General features: G+C 41.8%; 1 protein-coding gene across 6 annotated transcripts; it reads right to left on the bottom strand.

Annotated features, from left to right (window-relative positions):
- Positions 1-639: 639 nt before the first annotated feature.
- LOC120895404 lies at positions 640-17,184 on the bottom strand. Of its 6 annotated transcripts, none has more exons than XM_040298744.1 (5): positions 16,946-17,184; positions 3,784-4,188; positions 1,745-1,819; positions 1,405-1,658; positions 640-1,329 (listed from the first exon to the last, which is right to left on the bottom strand). In XM_040298744.1, exons 2-5 carry the CDS (start codon positions 3,934-3,936, stop codon positions 1,134-1,136), a joined length of 678 nt encoding a protein of 225 aa, XP_040154678.1. In that variant the 5' UTR covers positions 3,937-4,188; positions 16,946-17,184; the 3' UTR covers positions 640-1,133. The 6 variants fall into 6 exon arrangements, with proteins under 6 accessions (XP_040154678.1, XP_040154676.1, XP_040154680.1 ...); XM_040298742.1 differs by having other exon boundaries at positions 17,009-17,184; XM_040298746.1 differs by having other exon boundaries at positions 17,076-17,177.
- Between the last annotated feature and the right edge of the window lie 623 nt (positions 17,185-17,807).

Below are 17,807 nucleotides of genomic sequence, written 5' to 3'. Positions count from 1 at the left end.
TTTTACACGTTTTTTGAGCTCAATTAATACTAGGTTCACAGAACCCGTCAATTTGGCATGAATGATATGAAATAAACGAACATGGGAAATATAAACTTACGTTCATATTTGGCAAAACAAAATGTTAGATACGATTGAACGATGTTCAGAAAAGCATCAAAATTTCAGTTGGCCGTCAAACGTTTATTTGCTGCTGAACAATGTTCGAAAGCAGCTTAACATTCTTTACTGAGGCTCGAAAACGGTGTTAATAAACAATCAATAATCTGAAAAAAAAGGATTTAAAAAAGTGAATAATAAAAAAATACTTTTAAATAAACATCTCCTTTATAACTCATTTTTTTCTTCTATAACAAAAATATTAATCAACACAAAATAAATTAAAATAGAAGTAAATAAACGATAACTCATCAACATGACAAAACATATCCCCAAATGAATCTCCAGCGCTAAACTTATACTATGCACTGTACCTTTGCATGTGATGCAATTGCATACTTTTAGGCGGATTGAAATTTCTGATATATTTTAAGCTTTGCGTAAGGTTCTCTCGTATTTATTATGTGAAATTTAAAAAAATCATTCAAAATAGATTCATGTCTTTCTCAACCATAAAACAATTGAACAACAATGGCAAAATGCACTCACAAATGTTTATTGAAATAAAATCACTCGCCTCTGTTAGCTTAAGGAGGGCAGCCTGCCAGCCTTCCTCATATTACTTATCAATCTATTCAACGTATGTTTCTTTCATTCTATAACCTCTAAGATTTCTGCGCATCCGTTACTGAAATTGCGCAGATCGCACCGTACCTACTATCGACAAACTACGATCGATTTAGGAAGCCTGGTTCGTGTGATTGTTTCAGTTTTAAAATTATACAACTAGTATAAAATCATGCAAGCGGTACGAACAATGGAAAAAAACACGCGCTACGAAAAGCAAACACAAAAAGGCAAACACAAATTAAACATTTTGGTACAGTGCGTGCGTTCTGTTGGTACGCGGTTTCAGGTTTCAGCGGTTCAGGTTAGCATACTAGGACTAGGATTTGCACTCAGGTTGGTCCCGTGTGAATGTTCTGTTGGTTGTTGTTGTTGTTGTTGCTGTGTGGAACCACTTCCACTTTCAATCACGCTTCCGTCTCCTGCTCCGTAATGTCCTGCTGCATCTCTTCCGGCGTCCGCAGATCGATGGCAAACTTCTTTCGCAGTGATTTCTCCGTATCGCACCCACTGCCACCGTTCTTTTCTTCCGCTTCCTTCACCCGCTTGGAGTAATCCTGAAAGGAGGCAGCTAGGGCGAATGTAAGCTTCCGTGCCATTGCTCTGTGGACAAAATAGGAATAACAATGCATAAGAACACCGGCGTTAAAAGCTAATCTGTCGCTGTACTATGCTTACCTACTGTCACACACGAATGCGTGCACATCGAATGGATTTTTCTCCTTTAGGTTGTAGTTCTCTTTGACGACGATCATTGCAAATACTCGCGTGTAGACGAGATCCTGCACGCCGTACGAGATCGTATCGATCGTGAAGTTCGATACCGATGTCAGTTTGGAGGTGATGGACTCGATCTTAACACCGTCCAGCGAGACGGTAAGGTTACAGAAGGGAAGAATCCGATTTGGTGGTAAGTTTTTGGCAACGCTGACCTGTAAAAGGGAAGAGAGTACGATTATAGGGATTAATATTAACATTTTGAAGGACTGAAACTAGCCAAAGATCGATTGAAACTTACTAAATGATCTACTGGTAGCCTCGTGTGTTTGATTCCCCAAAGTCCTGTGGCGGGTTGACTTCCGAGATATTTTACCTTTAAAGTGAAGAATTAGAAAACCATTTAGCATGAGAATCGGAATAAAATTTGCAAATGCTAGTAAGCAAACAGCAATGAATCATTACTAAATAATAACCATAATTAATCGGAAAAATACCCTTTAACAAGATCCTAAGAGCGCTGTTTTATCTTATCAATTCGAACAATGCAATAAAGGGTTGTTTTTGCTTTCAAAGAAAATGCAGTTTAATGCAATACACTTGCAGTTTTTACACGATCAACATTCAAAGCAACGCGATCTCGCCCCGAGCGCCTACTCTAAACGGTTCTATTAAACCGCCGACCGACAAAAGTGCGCGTTGTTTGAATAGGCATCTTGCCAACGTTCCAGCCAGTTAGAGCCCTTATGACACCTTTTCCTCCGTACCCTTCCCTTATTTCATCAAAAGACGCCGGCGCGGAACAATAGCTTACAAAAGCTGCATGAAATTATGTAGACCGCTTCGCTCGTCGCCAACGGTTTTACATCCAACGGGAAGCATTTCCAACGGGTCCACTGCTCGTTCAATGCTTGTCGAAAGTGATCTTTTCATTGGGGCACACGTGATGTTCGGAAAAAGCTTTGTTCCGAATATGAATTAAGAGGTGCAATTATGGGAAGTGAGGAGGGAGGGAAGTGTGGGAGTTCAATAAGCTCCCACGGGACAGCAGTTGCTGCTGCTGCTATTAGTCATCAAATGATGCTTAAGTAGTACGATAGGGCCAGGGAAATAAATATGATTTTCATGTGTGATTGGTGTGTGATTTTAAAAATGTGTTTCTCGGACAGTGTATACAGATTAGTAGGGGGCAGGTGAAGTAAATGTTTTTTAATTTAACAATATATCTCATTCATATAAATGTAGCTAAGGTACATATTGAGATAGTTCACTCTTTTCATCTCTATGATCCATATTCTGATGTCTGCATCCATAAGCGTAAATCTTTCTGTGAGGCAAATCGTATTGTATTTCTGCCCGAACAAACCAGGATTTTTTTTGGAAAATGTCATTCACACGGTTCATTCATCATCGACACGATATCATCCTTTCTAATAACGCTTACAAAGTGCTTTATAAAATAGCTTATTCACTTATTATTCCATTAGCGTTAAGAAAAACCTCTACGATCGCACATTAAACTGACGCATCATTTATCTCCAGTTGGTCAAAATGAACGAATTTTTGTATCATTATTCATTTCCAATGCGCCTTATTTTCGTTAATGATGATGATCTTTAAAAAGCCTAAAACTATTCGGCTAACACTTGCAAAAAGTTTTCTACTCCATAGCTTCAATTAATTAACATTTTTCAAACCTATTACATTACTCAATGCATTTATACTTCAAACGTAATAAATGCGTACGATTAAAACGCCTAAAACTATGCAACTGTTGTCACAAAGCACGCCTAACAAGTAACTTATGGTTTGCTCCAACGTGTCTGCGCCCTTAACCACTCCCCCTCATTATTCTTGAACTATGTATTAAATAGGCAAGCAAGTTCTGGAAAACTGGAAATTCCATATAATGCTCTCCAAAATTCAACCACGCATTCTGCATGTAATTACGAGACAGAGGAAAAAAGCACTACCTCATGCTCCCACTTCCGGCCGTGTTTAAAGGTACGCACCATCCGCTCGGGCGGAAGTTTACGGTTGACGAACGATCGACAATACACCACCGGACCGTAGAGGATCGTGCGCTCGTAAAATAAAACTAAAAAAAAACGTAGTAAAATGCGGCCTAGCATTGAGCGCACTTTCAAAACGCGAACCTTCCACACATTTAGAACCATTTCACCCTTGAACGCAAGGGAGCACGGAACCGGAACGACATCTCCTTCACATGATTTCATCCAACCAGCACCATCACCATTTCCGGTCTGGCGGGCATGGAGATGAAGGGCAGAGATGGCAGAGTTCTACCCCGCAACGGTTCGGTTTATCGTCACAACTCACCTTAAACGAGATAGGAAGATCCTTAACGGTGACCTGTACATCCGGCGAGTCGTTGTTGTTGTTGTTGTTATTGTTGGTAGTAGCGATTGAGGTCGTGTTGGGTGCAGTGTTGATCCCACCTCCGCTGCTGCCGTTGCTGATTTTGGTCGACATCTTTTACACGGTCGTTTACATGCACAGGCGGCCGTTTAATTGCTTTTTAATGCGATCGTCAATTATTTTTCAATTTTCTATTCACAACACACACACCCAATGCGGTTAGATAACTGTGGCAAGGGCTATTGTACGCAAAATTTCACTCTACATCACATATAGAAAAGAAATGCACAAGTTCACAGTTCACTGAAATCACACCAAACACACTGTTCAGCTCCCGGGAAGCTCTGCTTTGCTCGATGCAGGACGCTAATGTAATAGAAAAAGGTTAAGAAAAATAAATTCAATTATGCACATCACCAACACTCCAAAACGCACGAGACACGTGATCAGATAGCTCCGGATGAAATCTTGCACCTTAATTAATTACAATCGAAACAACAACGAAAATGCTCACACAAATACACTCGATTTTTTAACGAATTAAAACACAACGCGCACCGTTGCGGCAGTTATGAAAGGTGGTGACTGGCGATGTAATTATGGCGCAATCTGGCTGGCTACCCGGCTTGGCACGAAGGTTTCGCATTTCAAAAACCTACAACAGAACACCTTGCCAAAGCTCACTCACTGGCAAGCGAGGTTGGGTTGGAAAACTGCTATTATTTAAATTACGTCTCTTTCTCGCTCTCTTTCATCTCACTGTTGTTTGTAGCCGCCCACTCAACGAAAGCAAAAGCTCGGCACGTCCGACCCGAAACCAACGGATGGAGCAACTGTCCCGCCGACCAGCAATGTCACGAAATCTGTTCAACCTCTGTACCCGGTCCGGCTCAATGTGTTGTGTCAGGTGCGCGGCTTTTGGTGGAAAACTGTGATGAAAACAAAAATGCTAGGCCCTGTGCCGGTGGACGCGTTCGCGGGCCAGTGAGCTGTAACCCGTTGTCTCGTTGGTTGTTATTTATTTTCATCATCATCATCATCGTCACTATCGTCATCGCGTTTCGTTTCCCTTTTTTTCCCCGCCCGCTTTCCCTTTGGAGAGTTACCAGCCCCTTTGGCATTGCTCATCTTGTTTTAATTTACTTCCATTTTAAGCCCCCGTATGTGTGCGCAGGTACGTGCTGGGTAGTGTTTTGTGTACTTTTTTGTGCTCATTTTTTTCATGCGTTTACTATTTCGAAGGGAGGAGCATTTTGATTTTGTTACTGTTCGAAATAAAGGTACGGGCGTCAATTTTGGAACCATTAAAATGTTCCAAACGAGCTTCAATAAATGTATGTACGTCCGGTAACAATTGCTAGGAGCGTGGGGGGTGGGGGTGCCTTCCCTTGCTGCTGCTGACCATATCATCATTGTATAACTTTGTTGGATGGTGAATTAGAAAGTGGAGAGAGAGTGAGAGAGTGACGAGGAGGATTTCATTTACGATTCCTTGTAATTATGCATCGCTATCCAAGGGAAGGTTTTATTTGTATGGAAGTACTGCATCTACTGGTTAAATTATTTGTAGACATTTTTACAAAAATATTAACTAATAAATATGATAAATATGTTTTTTAAACCATACATTGAATGAATAACAAAGACTCGAGAATTCAAAAATTGAAAACAAACTTGATTTAGTACACTATTATTTAAATTTAAGGTACACTTTTATAGAAGTGTTCCATGGCGTCATGTCAAGCGATTAGATTCAGAAAGTTAGCAGAAACATGCGAAAAGAAAAGCAAAAATCCGGAATCTACTACGATCCGACTCCGATAAATTCTGAATAGACTCCGGAAAATAGGTTCACCCTGCATTGTCCGGAGTCGTTCGGAGTCGTCCGGAATCGCCTGTAGTTGCGCGGAGTCGCCCGGAGTCGTTCGGAGTAGTCCAGAGTCGTCCGGAGTTGCCCGGAATCTTCGGAGTCAGTTTCGTCCAGAGTCGTTTGGAGTCGTTCGGAGTCATCCGGAGTCGTCCGGAGGCGTTTTGAGTCGTCGGTAGTTGCCCGGAATCTTCGGAATCGGATTCGTCCGGAGTCGTCCGGAGTCGTTCGGAGTTGTCCGGATTCGTCCGGAGTTGCCCGGAGTCATTCGGAGTCGAAGTCGTCCGGAGTCAACCGGAGTCTTTTGGAGTCGTTTGGAGTCGTTCGGAGTCAGCCTTCGAAACAAAGGTCTATATACAAATTGCCTCCGGATGAATCCGGACGACTCCGAACGACTCCGAACGACTCCGGACGACTCCAGGCGGCTCAGGCCGACTCCGGGGGACTCGACACCGGGCGAATCTAGTGGTTCCATTTTGCTTAAGGGGCCCTTCTCGATTTTAGTCAGCTTTTTTATATGGATCATGAAAGTTGGAGACTAAAATCATGTCAACACTCCACACAAAAAACCACACACAAAACAAGCCTATAATTTTCAGTCTAGATTATTTCAGCCTCAAAGCTAGAATTAGATTCGAGTACCTGCTCGAGAAACACCTTGGAATGAGCCCACCTACTAGCTACTTGAAAATTGCTATACGATGGAATCAGCTGACCTGCTGAAATTTCAGCCTACAAACTTAAAAGGGCCTTACAGGGTTTCGAATCATATAATGGACTACTTGATCCACTCGGTGGAATGTTTCAAATGGTTAGGGGATGTATGCAACGTTGCTATGGAGGTTTGCAAGCATATAGGGGAATATGTCAAACGCTTAGGAGAAGTGTGCAAAACAGCTATGGAGTTTTGCATCCAGCTATGGAGCGCTCGGATGTAGCGCTGTAGAAATTAATCCTAGAATTTTTTAAAAAGCACCGCGTGATGATTTAAATGTTTGGGGTGATTAAACACTTGTTTTAGGATCATCAGAAGGAAATAATGGTTAATCCGTAATAATATTAATTCGGACTAAACTTTCACTACGTCCTATGCGATTCAACATTCTATTCTACTATTTCTTTACATCATCAACACTTTCACTCGTATTTAAACATGATGATTCTTGAGGGTATTGTCAAAGTTTTGCAAGAAATCGTTTGACTTAGTCTTTACTATTTTCTGGAATTTCAGGCTAGTTCTTAGTTGGTTCTAAATTTAACACGGGTGATTAAAGAAGGAGGGTAATTTGATTACTAGGCAGGAGGACTATGATGAACATTATTTGAATATGCGTGTTTAAATATGAGGAAAAATGTTGCCGCAAAGAAAAAATAGTAGAGTAGAGAATTTTACAAAGAATATTGTTCAAATAGCAAATTCAATTTAAAAATAAATTATTATGTTGCTTGACAATACCAAAAACATGTGTTTAATCACCCCAAACTCTTAAATCATCACGCGGTGCTTTAAAAAAAAATTAGGATGAATTTCTACAGCGCTACAATCGAGCGCTCCATACCTGGATGCAAAACTCCATAGCTGTTTTGTACACTTCTCCTAAGCATTTGACATATTCCCCTGTATGCTTGCAAACCTCCATAGCAACGTTGCATACATCCCCTAACCATTTGAAACATTCCACCGAGTGGATCAAGTAGTCCATTATATGATTCGAAACCCTGTAACTTAGAGAATTTGAAACTGTGAAAATTTGGATAATATAGATCTCAATATAAGGAAAATTTTCTAAAAATCATTCGCATATTTTTTAATTAAGTTTATTTTTTTTGTGAAATATTACTATTTTTGTTCATAGATATATGCCTTTCTGAAGACAATTTTTGGCATTTTTTTTTTCAGAAAATACACAAAGAAAGGTGCACCTAAAATTAAGTCACAAAAACACCACCAACAAACATTACACCAATCTTCACCGCAACATCTCTGACAAGCCAAACCGTAAACGACCGACCGAAAATAAAGCTACCACCCAAAGGTCCCACAAAAAAGGAATTTTCCATTCGATTGTGTTTACTCACCACCGGCATGTGCTAAAAATCGCCATGTAACACAGGCGAGAACAGCAAAGAGCACATGTGCTTTTTGTGCTGCATTCAGGCAGGCAGGCGGTAGTGGTGTGTATGTGAGTGTGATTTGTAGTGCGCAAGTAGTTATTGTTCTTTTGTCGCGCATATGCCACTTCCTTTCGCGGCCATAGTCGCGGCCTGGGGGGAACAAATAGCAAACACCACCTCCACGCGGCAATGCAAATGATTCAAGGCGGTTGCAACCCGATGCACCCATGGTGGCATATGGCATAAGGGTAAACAGAGCGAGAGAGAAAAGAGTCGTTTGGGAAAATGCACACCGACATTGTGCATTGAATTTGTGGCAACGTTCAGGGTGAGAATGGAGAAAAAAAACAAGACCAATACAAGAACTCTTGTTGCCGTGGTTGGAACAACGCAAGGAAACCAAATGGAATGTATTTTGAGTAAACAAAACATAACTTTTAGCATTAATAAAAGCATTTTGTTTTAGGAAAAAATTAGCTAGCAAATCTGCTTGCACCAAAACAATTCCAACCCATCCCCAACTAATTCCATCCCTCCTCACTGTGCACATTCTCATTAATAGTTGCTCTATTCTTAGAACACGCCATTTTTCACACTTAACCACAACCATGCTACACGTCTCCGGTTTGGCAAACTGCACAACACTTCGCGGGCAGTTTGTAATACAGCAGGCACGTTCCCAGCACAGCTTGGCTGTGTGCCAACGCAAAGCGAACAAACACATCATCTGCACCTGCGACACAACGCAACGCGCTCCCCCCTTGGGTTTTGAGACCAAATTATGCACCACAAACAAGATGCAGCACCCCCCCCCCCCCCCCCCAAAAGGATGGACGAGTGCAACGGACCGGGCTGGCTGATGGTGGCAAAACGAACGCTGGCATCCGAACCGAACCGGAACCATTTCCCTCCCGTGATTTACACTTCCTGTACAGAATGATCGTACCAAGCGTGATGCGTCAGCTTGAGAATGAGAGTTCTTTTCTTGCCTCACTGCACACGTGCTCAGGGGGAACCACACACACACGCACAAACACAAACGATTGCGCACCTGCTCCTGTCCGCAGCAGCCAGCTGAGGTGCATTATCTCACCATTTTGCGGAGGTGCCGATTAATTGTAATTTAATCCAGTGCGTTGGCTAATTTCTTCGCCCGGCGTACCGAGGCCAATCGAATTAATTGCATCGATTTAGGTTTACTTTTACCCCGTGCTCATTAGGCTGTCTCGGGGCTCGGGGAACATGGAATGGATGGACATGATCAGTCGGAGCATCAGAGTCCGGGAAAGACGACAGCTTACACGCTCTCTTTTCGTTCTTCGTTTCTGGGTATCTATTTTCAAACTAGGGGCAATTAATACGTCAACAAGCTTTTGCGCCGACTGAGCAGGTTTGCCCCTTCGAAGAGATGCGCACAGTGAACGGCAAGCACTGGTTTTATTGCAAGTCTATACCTATCTTATCTTTTTACACCCATACAAGAGGTACATGGCCAAGAGTTTTATCATTCCGCAGCACAATAGGTATCAGGCACAATCAATAATGTGCACTCGTAAAAGCGTACAAAACGAGCACACTTTACAATCTTAATTACTCACCATGCGTAGGCGATAGTTGCCATTGTAAAAGATTGATAATGTTTGATAGTTTTTGACATGAAAACAAAACATGTAAAGGAAAAGAACAGAATAGTAAGAAACAATCCAAGAGAGAAAGTGTAAAAGGAAAGATGGTTCCAAGTAGACATAAAATTGATTTAAACAAGATCTAAAAATGATTAAAAATATCTAAAAATTATGTATTATCTAACAATTAGTTAACAAAAAACAACAAACTATAACAAAAAACAAGAAAACGTACAAGAAAACTTTCAACGGTTCAAAGTTTTTTTCTGATCTTTTTTTTATATTTGATGATTGATTTTCTATGTTTTTCTACGTTTTCATCATTTTAACTCTTCTGTTGTTTCATTCTTTTGTGCTTGTCAACATAACGTTTGTTTTAACAATTAACAACAAGTTTTGGCTGTTCTTTTTCTTCCTGTTTTTTCTACTTGCTTTTTTGCGCTATTGTTTTCTTCTTTATTTTATTTTTACTCTTTCTTATTTTGTTTAATTTACCTTTTCCTATTGTTTTCTTGTTTTAACTTAACTCTGCACAATTACGATTACGATTACCATCTGTTACATTTACTAATGTGGTTTCTTACCGCACGAGAAAGTAAGAGGGAAAGTTACACAAAACGCTACGAAAGCATTTTATACCTTAACCTACAATACAACCTGAATAAAAACCCCCACACTAATCATTCGAAATAACCGATCGTTCATCATCAATATAATTTTGACACATTTCATACGCACACACATTCCTCCCTTCAAGTAAGGTACGCGTCCGAAACGCTTCAAAAGTTGTCGAAACACTTTCTTATCAATTATACACATTATACATTTTGAAGAGGGAGCAGAGGGTGCCCCATTATCGATCCATTAAAAATCGAAAATGAAGCAAAAGTGTAGCTTCGGCATTTCGGGCACACTGAACAGGGGAGGGCCCCAAAAACCCAAGCGGCCGTAACCGCTGCTTCTCCATCCTCAAAATTTGCTCTCGCAATTTCGCTATCTCAAAAATGCCCATAGTAAGGTTTTGTTTTGGGCAGGCTCGAACCGGCAAAAACCACGTGCAGAAAGGCACTACCCTGTTCATTGCCATTTTTGGGACCATCGATAGATGCTTTCTTCAATGCCGTCCTTTGAAAGGGGGGATGCAACAGTTTTGTACACGAAAACGATGTAAACGATTGAGGTGATGTGGAAGCCCACACAAGTAAAGGGGAGGTGGTCCTCCCCTCTTTTAGGCATAATATTGCTTCTATTGCTTTATTCACTTGCAATGAACGGGCAAGCAAGTGTAATAAAAAGCAGAAAATAAGAAAGAAAGATAAAAACTGAACAAAAAGAGATAAAAGGAAACAAAGAGATACAAAAAAATCAACGCAAGAAATGATTGAAACATGAACAAAAGGATACACACTAAAGGGTAAAAGGTACAATGGCAGAATAGAGAAGAAAATTAAACAGCACAAACCATACTGTACGAGCGCACGAAAAAGTATGAATGCAGAACGAGCGAAATATTTTCACTTTATCGCTTTTTTACGTGGAAAATGTACACACGGCCTCCCCGGTTTATGAATTAATTATTTCGCCAAACCGTTCCCCGCTCCTCCCCGCGTTGTGACCGGTTGCAAAATTGAATAATTCAACCCTGTGGATGAGGCTGGACAAGCAAGCAAACACATTCCCAGGCCGGTTTTGTGTTTGCTGGCAAATGGTGGAAAACGTTTTCTTTTGTGCGAACGAAAATAGCTAAATCATAGCTTGGAGCCAATCGGTTTGTTTTATCAATCATACCATTTACAGACGTGCAATCGTTTCGAAATTGATAAGAAATGGTTCTTTGCTATCTTGAAGAGGTACTCGATCGTAGCTGGATGTACTTTCGATGTACCGGACACATCACAAACACACACACAGCACTTGGAACAAAACACCATCGATAATGATCGACTTGTAACCATCATGGCACTGGCCACCACACCACCCGAACAGTGTCGAAAGCCCCTGTTCAACGTTGTTTTGAAAGATGGAACCCACCATTTCACACACTTCCGGCTACGAACCGTGACCGATCGCCCGGGGTTTTTGCGAAAGGCCCAACACGTTCCATTTCACTTTTCTTTACGCGTTTAAAATGTGTTACCAATTTTCTTCTATCTTTCTTCGCATTTTCAATGCCTCACTTCCCTTCATAGATATAGTTCATTGTTCACGCCGGTCTCTCTTTCTCGTTTTTATTTCACCTCCCAACAAAAAAAAAGAAAAAAGTCTGACCGTACCCATCCGCACCGGGTACATCCGCGAGAATGTGGGTCACTTGCCTTGATGGCCGTTTGTGTTGTTTCACGTTGATTTTGAGCGGTCGTGGGCTCCCCAACTAACGACGATAACTTTACAGGGCATTCAAAAAACGTGGAGGCTTCACAAGCTTACTCTACACCCGCGTTCGATTTACTCCTCGAAGATCAGTCAAGATCACCGATGTTTTGTCCAAACACCATTTTTTTGCCCGTCAGACACCGAAAGAAAGTGATCCTCTAACGCTGACTCATATCGCACGCTCACTAAAGGGGGGAAGGTTGGTGGATTTGGTTCGTTTCGTACGGCCGTCTCACAAAACACCCCCAAAAACTCTCACTCACTTCGCCGAAGATCGTTAAACAGTTCTCACAGATTTAAGGTCCGAAAGTAACTCTACCGGGACGGTGTTCGGGGAGAGCAATAGAGCTTCTTGCACGCGGTGAATCATACCACCTGTCCACCGTTCGACTGACTGACTGACTGTTGTCTGAGGTACAGCTACAAACCACTGACTAATGTGTATCTTATCTACAGGGTTCGTCGTCTGCTAAGATAACAGGCAATAGTTGTTCCACAATTCTTACTTCTAAAAAAATACTGATCTCCATAAAGAGCTACATCGAGATGCGGTTTAACGTTAGCAGCTGCTTCAGAACACACTCAATGAACCATTCCATTACAAATCTGCACTGCCAAAACCCCTGCCAAAATCAACCAAACCAACCGCACAGTTACGCATCTGTTACCTCCCCTGTTTTTGTATGTGCAGTATTGCGTACGTGGACCGCTTATCAGATTCAATTCAATTGCCTTCCACAGTCCTCCGCCCAACAAATAACAGGGCGGCGGTACAACGATAACGAGCGTAGCCCTTTTTTGCAGCTCACTGATAAGCCATGGTAGCAAAATACATAAAATGTTGAGTTGAGTTGTATCTTTTTCAACGGGGGAACGTTGCTGATGTTGCCGCAGAATGAACTAGCGAATGACCTGGCGTAATGATACACAAAGAGTGCAGTGTGTTTAGTACATAGTGAGCTGGAGGATATATTTTGACCTTAACAGGTATCTTTGAGGAACTATTTTGGGAATATAGACCGCACAAATGTCTTCAGAAACATCAAATCTGGCTTCTTGTCTTAATGTCTGATGCATTCAATGATCTCATTCGATCTTACCCACGACTCTACAATCAATTCTTATCTTATGGACCAACGGTTCCTGCTGAGCCAATAGAAATGCCGATTGTAACAAGTGATATTCAGCACTCAATCAAACGTATCTCGTAGCCCACATTCCAGCAAGAACCGAGCCCCAAAATACTTCCAACCGGATGCTAGTAGTTGGCCTATTATTTACCCTCCTGCCCACCACCCACTCACCATGAAGCCGAGTTAGGCCCAACGCGGGAAGCTATCGGAAGCTAACGGCGCAATCGACTTTTCGGGCCAGCGCCGGATTGATACGCCCGTGCCATATTTTGACTGTGGCTACGAAACAATGCATCGAATCATGGTAAAACAAAACGGAATTATGGGGGAGCCACACACACACACACACACATTCACATCGGAAGATGAAAACAGGAGAGGTGTGGTGGTGGGTTTGCACTTGGAAAGCTAATGGAAAGGAACGGTTTGTTGAGCGAGGGGTTTACATTTCCATTCTCTATCAGTACTAATTACTCACTGCTTGCCAACTGTGGCATAATTAGCATGCGAAGGTTTATTACGCTATTCAAATTAGAACAGTATTCTAATTTTAAAATTGAAGCTTTATTTATAAAAAAAGAATTCCAAAACAAACAAGCCCTCTTCTAATGCAAGGTCATCTAAAGGTGTATTAACGCAACTTCGAATGAAGCAACTTCGTTCAAACGGGTACGGGTCGAAAACAAACCCCGCCCGAGGAACAGCTGTTCTGCCCATATGAAGCGAAATGAGGTGTATTATATGCAAATTGTTCTCATCATCACTTATATCCGTTTTGCGCCTGTTCAACGGAGAGTCTCTCCGCTTTGCGTATTGCGCTTCGTCTGGCGTAGAAAGGGGCAAGGTAGCGGCACAATTGAAATAATGCGAACGTTTGTTTGCTGAAAACGATAGTTCATTTGATAAGACAATGTTCGCACGGAAAGCTTCCTATAAAGATTAAATGTGTTGGAAGGTTATAAATAAAAAATCGTTTTAAATCGTGTAATAGAATCCGAGTATGATTTTGACTCATTCAAGTAAATGTCTACTTCATGCGGCATTTTTCTGCGTCTTAATTCACCCTTTTTTACATTTAATTTAATATTTTTTTAAAATAAATTTACCCTTTTTTACAATTTATGCTCTCAGATAGTCAAAAAAAATGTTTTCTTATAATACAGCCTGAGTGCTGGAGAACTTGAATTCCCTCCTCCTTACATATTGAATGTGTAATTTTTAGTAGGCACGTTTTACCATACAGTTTTATTTTTACTTTTTTCTCAACAGGTGATGAGATTTTTGTGAATTTTTCACAAACTGGTTTTACCATACAAACCAAAGTGTATGAAGATCAGGTGGTCTCAAAGCCTGTTTTTCATAGCAAAAGTTGAACGTCACTTTTTGACAGCATGGGTGAAAACATTTCCCCAAACAAGCTTTCTGACGACTTGCCGAATATACAAACAATCTTAGAATCTTCGTTATTTGCACTGAAATACCTTAAAAAGTACTCAAAATATTCGTTATTGTAAGCTAAACCAAATCTGAACTATTTAAATCCATTTTTGGATCAAAATAATGCCGTCGATGAGGACACCAATGTGTACTACATATGTGTTGCTAAGAACAAAGCGAACGGTTCCTATGGAAATTCATTTCACCCATTCTGTCAAAATGAGCTTTTATTGATTCCGAAATTAGTTGTCAATTTGTATGGGACGAGACCACCTGATATTCCAAAGTCTATATAATACAGAGGTCGAGTCATCCAGAACATTTGATCAAAAAGCGTGGGAAAGTTTTGACAGCTGGATGAAAAAGCTTCTATAGTTTCATCGCAGCATGCATTGAGGTTTTAGTTGTTGTGCATGCAGTGGTCTGAATGCATTTTCGATAATTTTTACAACGTTTGTTAATAATCTTGTTCTTGAAAAAGTTCACGAATATAAAAAAGATAGAATTATAGTGCATGTATCAATTACAACAAGATCAGTGCCCGAAATTACGACGAAATCATGTGCAGTTCAAGAGGACCAAAGCTAAGAGGCTAGATTTCTAATTAAGGTCGTTTTAAGTGATTAATTACTGAAAAAACTACTCCATGCCACGTTCATGAGAAAGAAATGTACAGTTACACTAAGTTTTGTGCACAAAATGCATAAATAGTCCGGAAAAATGTTTGGTTGTTTGGAATCGTTTGGAACGCTTTTTCATCTAACTGTCAAAAACAAGCTTTCAAAATGGTGGACCAAAATCGAGCTATGCATCGACCTCTGTATTATATGGACTTTGTGATATTCATACACTTTGATACAAACCCAAGCTTTTTAATTGAACTGTCAGCCAACTATCGGGCGTTCAACTAAATATCATGCCAACTAAAAAACTTTCAACTATTGAATTCTAACTGTAATACGAACATCGATCTGAGTAGGCTTTATCTTACAATCGTGTGCCTTAGCAGGCCGAGCACTCGTGCAAAGCACGATCACGCTGATCCTGCAATCGCTTGCCAAAACTGTTCTGTTACGCTTTTAGCACCATTTTGCATCAATTTGGTAAAATTATAACCCAATTAAAACCCACCTCCACTCACAAGTTGGCACTCCCGTAACGACGAAACGTTTTGCGTATTTAAAAATAGCCCAAAACCCCGGAACAAAACCGTTCCAAATACACGCACGGTTTACAGGAGCGGCGCATAATGATCATTTGCAGTATTTGCGCTACTTGCGCTGCGTTTGTAATGACCGAAGGGGGAAGGATGTAAACAACGATCTGGTTGCTGGTTCTTGCACCGAAATAAACAAACACGTGTGGTGCGTGGAAGGTGAATAGTTAGACCGTTTAATCGCCTCCAAACTCAACTCAACTGGCGATCACTCACTAACTGGGATGCTACTGAGAAAAGGGGTTGTTTGTGAAATTTGTGAAAGACATTTCCGCGAAATCATAAAATCTTCCTCTCTCTCTCTCTCTCTCTCTCTCTCTATTTCTCTACCACTAAACTGAGGCATTCAATTACGGATCATCCTAAACTTTGGTCCAAACAAGGAGGTTTGCGAAATTGCACACATTGCGTCGATGGGAAATTGTACCAACAAAAAAGCCCCGGGAAAGTGAAGGAAACCACTGCGTGCTGAACAATCAAAATGTTTTTTTTTTGTACAACCGATCCATTATTTTGGCACAGTTTCCCCGATCGGTAACCCCTCTCCACGATCGCGTACATCCGATTTGAGAAAGCTTCACTTCGGCCGATCGCTCTCTCCCTCGCTCTTTTTCGCTCCCTTAGTTTGCCCTCTTCCGCTGACGTTGGCGTTTGTTGAGGGGTTGAAATTGTACCTGTGTGTGTGTGTGCTTTGTTTTGCCCCCATACTTTAAAATGCAACCGTCCGCTAGAACGTTGAATGGAAGGCACTTGTTCGGTCGAGTGATTGTCAGTTTTCTACAACAGCAAAATAGGGGTTCGATCATCGCCCCCCTTGTTTGGGTGCAAACGCACATCAACCTGCATACGGATATACACATGAACGCACACACACACACACGTGCAAACACTTTTATGCTTTTATGCTTTGATCCACAAACCGATGGGGCCCGGCCGCGGGCATAACCGTCGTTGCACGTGTTCTCGTTTCACCCTCGCGTTGCTCCACACGAACACGAGAGCGAATCCTTATCAGTGCGGTGTATGGTTTTCTTCACGGTAAGGGAAGGTTCTGCGCACTTAACTTCACCTTTTTGCATACGGGTTTTTTTTTTATTTGCCTTGATAAGCGGCCACAACTTCTCACATACCGGCACAACTGATAAAGCGATCCATTACCGAGCTGGAGCTTGTCTAGGGTTTTATGTTATTAAATGTACGCTTTGCTTTGCAGAACCATTGAACCCTGTTTTCTTTCCTGTTTTCGGGCTGTTCCGGATATAGCACTTTGTCGGTTTCACGTGGTATAAAATTTCCTTTTTTCCATTTGGTTTTTGCCGACCGTTGTACCAAGGGGTCAGGCCATCACTTCACATACCATAACCAAAAAACCAACATTGAGACGCGAAAATAAAATCCACACCACACAGAAGACGCTCACATTTCACTTCCGATCATTCGGAACGTAACACATTAACCACTTCAAACGCCCGAAAAAACTCCCTCACCCAACGGACGACGGCCGGTGTTTAACTTTGTTTAGACGCTAGCGCGAACCGGGCCCACAGAAAGCACGCCGTGTGTCTACACCGGACAATGGTTCGCGGATGACTTGTGCACGCGTTACAGTCTGTAGCGCTTCGGACCTTCGCTCTGACCCAACCCAACACACTCTCGGCTCTTCCCTCTAACTCACACAAACACACACACACAATTCTACACCCCAGCTCACCTGCGCAATGTTGTGGAAAAAGGGGTTGAAATAATGGTGGAAAAGATAGATCGAAAGAGCACATCGCTAACTGTCGGGCCGATGTTTGTGCCCGGGGCAGATTGGAGGGAGAAGGAGGGAGTGGGGAGTGCATTTCATCGCAAAGCATGCTGACTGTGTATGCGCTTAAGCGCGCGCAAGCGAATGTTTTGATCAGCATTTGCGCAATTGTTCGATTTGAAAATAACGCTGTTGTGGTTAGTGGTGGGAGCTCGGAATCGGACCTACCCGATTACGATTCCGTGTTCGGAATCAATTTAGAAGCCGATTCCGGAGTCGATTCCGGAGCAGATTCCGGAGTCGATTCCGGAGCCGATTCCGGGAGTCGATTCCAGAGTCGATTACGGAGCCGATTCCGGAAACGATTACGGAAACTGATTCCGAACCTACTATCCGGAATCGATTCCCGAACACTGCGGAGCTATTCCGAATCAATTTACGACGAAAACTTCATTATTCCCATCACTAG

The sequence above is a fragment of the Anopheles arabiensis genome, chromosome 2 (assembly GCF_016920715.1).
Source record: "Anopheles arabiensis isolate DONGOLA chromosome 2, AaraD3, whole genome shotgun sequence".
Lineage (NCBI taxonomy): Eukaryota > Metazoa > Arthropoda > Insecta > Diptera > Culicidae > Anopheles > Anopheles arabiensis.
Note: the sequence above shows the minus strand (reverse complement) of the source record. Positions and strands in the feature narration are given on the sequence as shown.